This window comes from Herpailurus yagouaroundi, unplaced genomic scaffold (genome assembly GCF_014898765.1).
Source record: "Herpailurus yagouaroundi ecotype Mexico unplaced genomic scaffold, PumYag 67525, whole genome shotgun sequence".
NCBI lineage: Eukaryota > Metazoa > Chordata > Mammalia > Carnivora > Felidae > Herpailurus > Herpailurus yagouaroundi.
Genome location: NW_024420331.1, coordinates 807,858 through 812,760, shown reverse-complemented (window position 1 = coordinate 812,760; position 4,903 = coordinate 807,858). Strand labels below are relative to the sequence as shown.

The 4,903-nt window shown below is 46.6% G+C and overlaps 1 protein-coding gene across 1 annotated transcript in view; it reads left to right on the top strand.

Annotated features, from left to right (window-relative positions):
- Positions 1 to 678: 678 nt before the first annotated feature.
- The window catches only part of PRPS2 (phosphoribosyl pyrophosphate synthetase 2), a 29,629-nt gene continuing 25,404 nt past the window's right edge, over positions 679 to 4,903 (top strand). Inside the window, exon 1 of the mRNA XM_040467639.1 lies at positions 679 to 882. Coding sequence (XP_040323573.1) covers positions 778 to 882 — 105 coding nt within the window. The 5' untranslated portion in view covers positions 679 to 777. The remainder of the gene's footprint in view (positions 883 to 4,903) is intronic.

Below are 4,903 nucleotides of genomic sequence, written 5' to 3'. Positions count from 1 at the left end.
CTGGAATGTTTGTTACAAGGCTTACAGAATGACTTCACTTTGTTTTGTTGTTGTTGTTTTTGTTGTTTTTTAATTTATTTTGAGAGAGAGAGACAGAGAGAGAATCCCAAGCAGTCTCCGCACTGTCAGTGTGGAGCCCGACGTGGGGCTCAACGTCATGAACCCTGAGATCATGACCTGAGCTGAAATCAAGAGTCAGACGCTTAACTGACTGAGCCCCCCAGGCGCCCCCAGAATGACTTGAATTTTTTAAGCAGTGTGTATATGTAACTTTAATAAAAGTAAAAACTCAATATACTATTTAGCAGAAAGAAGTCAATGTAACAGGACTGAGACCTATTTCTAACGAGCATAGTGGGCCCTCTCCTACATGAAAAGTTCTGCTCACAAGGTGGTCCTCAGCTAGCCTTTGGGAACTTCATTTTGGAAACGGCCCCCCCCCCCCCCCGTTCCCAGATACGAACAGCTCACCCCACTAACCTGTGTGAACAGTGTGGTTAGTGCGGAACACCTGGGGGTCTGGAATTTGGGTACGTGCCGGGCAGATGGAGCCCGTGTGACCAGCCCCCCGATCGTACCCTGGACACCGATGCGTATGGTAAATCCTGGTCACTTATCATACCTAACGGTGCCCCAGGGGACCTCGAAGACAGCAAATATACTTGACTATTAACAGATGGCATTTTTTTTTTTCCCAGCGTCGAGATCGGTGAGAGCGTGAGGGGCGAAGATGTCTATATCATCCAGAGTGGCTGTGGAGAAATCAACGACAACCTCATGGAGCTTCTCATCATGATCAATGCCTGTAAGATCGCGTCATCTTCCAGGGTGACTGCCGTGATCCCGTGTTTTCCGTATGCTCGACAAGACAAAAAGGACAAGGTAGGAGATTTGGGTCCTGTTGGAGGAACCCGCTCTGGGTGAACATCATCCTTTTTTCCTCCCCTCCCATAGTAACTCAGAGTATCTGGGAAACACTTGCTTTCTATTTTAAGGACTGTGTAAATACGGTATCTCATCCTGGCTTTTCAAAGGTTTATCTTTGAACCAGCCATCACGTTAATATTTACACATCTACATACAGATAAGGCATATTTTTGCATGTATTACAATACCACATAGCCCTGGTGGCAAAATTGTTGTCCATCTCGATGGTGGTGGGCAGAACTTAATAATGCCACCCGCTGAGTACAGAAAACTGGGGAATGGGAATCACATCGCTGGAGCATATCAACGCCAGTACCTCGGTTGTGATTCTATACTATAGTTTTGCAAGATGTTCCCATGAGCCCAAACTGGGTAAAGGGCACAACGGGACCTTTGAATTGAGGTGAGTCTACAGCTGTCTCAAGATAAAACATGTAATTTAAAAAGATACACCGTTACCTCTTTGTAACCGTTCAAGAAGAACGAAGGTTGACATCGTTGAATGTTTCTTTTAGCAACAGTAGCACTAGAGGAGGCTGTGTGGGTTTCTAGAAGAAATTAAAGATCTAGACCTTGCCTTTGAGGACAAAGAGAGAAGTTGGAATTTCTGGGGAGCTTTAGAAGGGATTGTATTAGTTTCCCACGGCTGCTGTAACACATCACCACACGCTGGGTGGCCTAAAACAACAGAACCATGTTCTGTCACCATTCTGGAGGCCAAGCGTCAGAGAACAAGGTGTCGGCAGGGCCATGCTCCTTCTGGATACTCCGTGCGGGAAGCCTTCTTTGCCTCTTCCGGTTTCCGGTGGCTCCTGGCATTCCTCGGCTTCTGGAAGCGTCACTCTCACCTCTGCCTCTTTCTTCACATGGCCTTCTTCCCTGTGTCCGTGTGTACTTTTCTTTTATAAAAGGACAGCCGTTGGGTTAGAACCCGTCCTGATCCAGAGTGATCTCATTTTGATCTTTGCCTTACTTCTATCTGCAAACACCCTATTTTTATTTTTTTATTGTTATTTTTAAATTCTCTTTAAGTAATCTGTACACCCAAGGTGGGGCTCGAACTCACGACCCCGAGCTCAAGAGTCGCAATCTCTTCTGACTGAGCCAGCCAGGCGCCCCTGCAGACACCCTATTTTTAAATGAGGTCACATTTTGAGGCTCTGGGTAGACAAGTTTTAGGGGGATATCACTCAAACCATGATAGGGATCAACCCCTAAGCTTTTATCTGCTTTATATCTTACGAATAGGTAGCTGTTCAGTCGGGTTCCGTGTGAATCCTTCCATTTTGCAAGACACACGGCTGTTCTGTGATATGGTGACTAATCACGAGAAGGGTTCCCCCCGATACACCTCCATTTATCAGCCTAATTTATTTTCTGAAACAACACAGATTTCCAAACAGCATACAAGATTCCCTCATATATGAAAAAAATCCCTTTATAAAGGTTTTTTTCATGTTTATGTATTTATTTTGCGAGAGAGAGAGAGAGAGGGAGAGAATGAATGAATTAATGAATCCCAAGCAGGCTCAGCACTGTCAGCATGGAACACGACATGGGACTTGATCCCACGAACCATGAGATCGTGACCTGAGCTGAAATCGAGAGTCTGAGGCTTACCCGGCTGAGCCACCCAGGTGCCCCCAAAATTCCTTTATAAATTTGAATTCCCATACTGAGGTCCCCCTAAATTATAATGCCTCTTCACATGTGGTTCCCAGGCCCCATGCCGAATACAGCTGTCTGTTAATTTCTCACTAGAAATTTGATCTCCAGAACTCGATTCTGCAGTTGAGATATGATTTACCCTGTATCGATTAGAAGGGGTCAGCATCGTTTTTCTGTAAAGGGGTGTCTGGTCTCTGTGGCAGCAGCTGAACTTGGGTTGTAAATGGCGGGTGTGGCTGGATTCCAGTGCAACCTTTATTTATGAAGACTGCAATGTGAATTTCATGTAATTGTCACTTGCCATAAAATGTTCTTCTTTTGTTTTTTTTTGTTTTTCTTTTCATCCAGCTATTTACTCCTGTAAAAACCATTACTACCTCACAAGCAGCACAAAAACAAGTGGCTGGTCGTGAGAGTGGGTGTGTGTGACGTCGTGACCATGTGTCTGTATCACTTTGTGATGTAGCTTTAGCTGAGGGCGGCGAGAACCTTAAGTCCCATGTGCTGCTGTGAAGTTTTCTCTGTCTGCATCTTTAGCTATTAAAGTCCCATTCGTTTTTGTCCCCTAAGTATGATCTCTTGTCTTAGGTATTCCTCCCATTTGTGCGTTTCCATGGGACTGTTAGCATCTTCACTTTTGTCCATATCACAAAGGAGCCAATGATATTCTGCTGTTTCTCGTCTGTGTAGCAAGAAGTTTAGTAAATTCGGTATTCTGTGATTTGCAGTCGGGTTCTCCTTTTGCTTTGGCATTCAGTGCTAAGATAAGCAGTGCATTGTATCTTCTTGGGTAAATGATTCCTTTCATTGTTACGCGGCCCCTGTCCCGCATGCACATAGCCCTAACTTCATGTTTTGCCTGCGAGCATCCAGTTTGCCGTTACTTCTGTTTCCAAGGTTGTGTTTTTCAGACTGTGTTGCTCACGTTCATTCATAATGAACTCTTTGTCGTGTAGACAAACCGGCACTGCTTGGCCCTGGTCCTTTGTGTGCGCCTGTCTCCTGCTTTCCGGGGGGTGTGACCACACTCCTGGCCTCCGGCCTCTGCCAGTGGTGCCCCCCATCCCCCCACCGTGCTGACGAGGAGAGCCCTACAGAGTTGCTCAGACACTAGCGGGTTTACCTCTTCTGTGGCACCTGCCTCACTCTTTACCCTCTCTCCTGGCGTCGGACACTTGGGTGCGTGTTCCGCTTGGGGCCATTTTGCACACCTGTTTCCTTTCATGACGTATGCATCACATGGTTGTAAGTGTGTGTCTTGAAACAACCTGGTACCTATTTTTAGTGTTTCCTTGTGTTTTTTAAATTTATTTTTAAAGTAATCTTGCACCCCATGTGGGACTCGAACTCACGACCCTGAGGTCTAGAGTCCCGTGCTCTTCTGACTGAACCAGCCAGGCGCCCTTTTTTTTTTTTTTTTTTTTTTTTTTTTTAGGTTTTTATAAAAGCTGTTTTTAGTTTTTAACCCCATCGGACAGTTCCACACTTGGCCAAGCTTAACTGCTGATGGAAGAGATAAGACGTTCATTGTCAACAACGCACAGGCACAGATGTGGATAGCCATTGAGAGACTGCACGGAGAGCAGCGGAGGGAGGCCTGAGTTCAGAAATTGTGTGGCTTATTGTTAGAGATAACTTACTAGAAAAGAAGGACTCGCGGACGGTTGTTGGCGTCCGGTTTCTTTCGCTGCTGTAATAAATTACTATAAACTGGGGGGCTTAAAACAACCCAGATATTCTCTCCTGCCGTCCTGGAGGCCGGAGGTCGAGAACCGAGGTGTGACAGAGCTGTGCCGGCTGCAGGCTCCAGGGAAGGATCCCGCCTGCCTCTTCCAGCTTCTGGGGGTGGCCTCGCTCCTTGGCTCAAGGCCACATCCCTCCAACCTCTGCTCTGTCTTCTCTTGGCTTCTCTGATCTCCATGAAACCTCCTTAGAAGGAGCGTACCAAGGGATTCAGAAGTGCCTGAGAGAAGTGGCCTGAGCCCGTGAGCAAACTTCATTTACCAGGAACTGGGCTGAGCGATGACACCCCGAATGTGGGAAAACCCTTCTCCCCACTTTTCACTTTGCTTAGATCGGCTAGAGGCCCTACAGTGTTTGAATGTGACGGGAAGTCATGGGCCACCCTTGCTCTCTGGGCTCAGAAAGAAAATTCTCCTCAGCCACGGGGGGATCCCTGGGCTGAATCCAGCCCACTGGGTTTCTCTCATCCTTTTCCTTCCCATAGGACTGTGCTACCCATGATGTCTGAGACACGATGAAATTCTGTGTAATTGACCTATTCAGGGTTATGTGCAAAGAAGCCCAT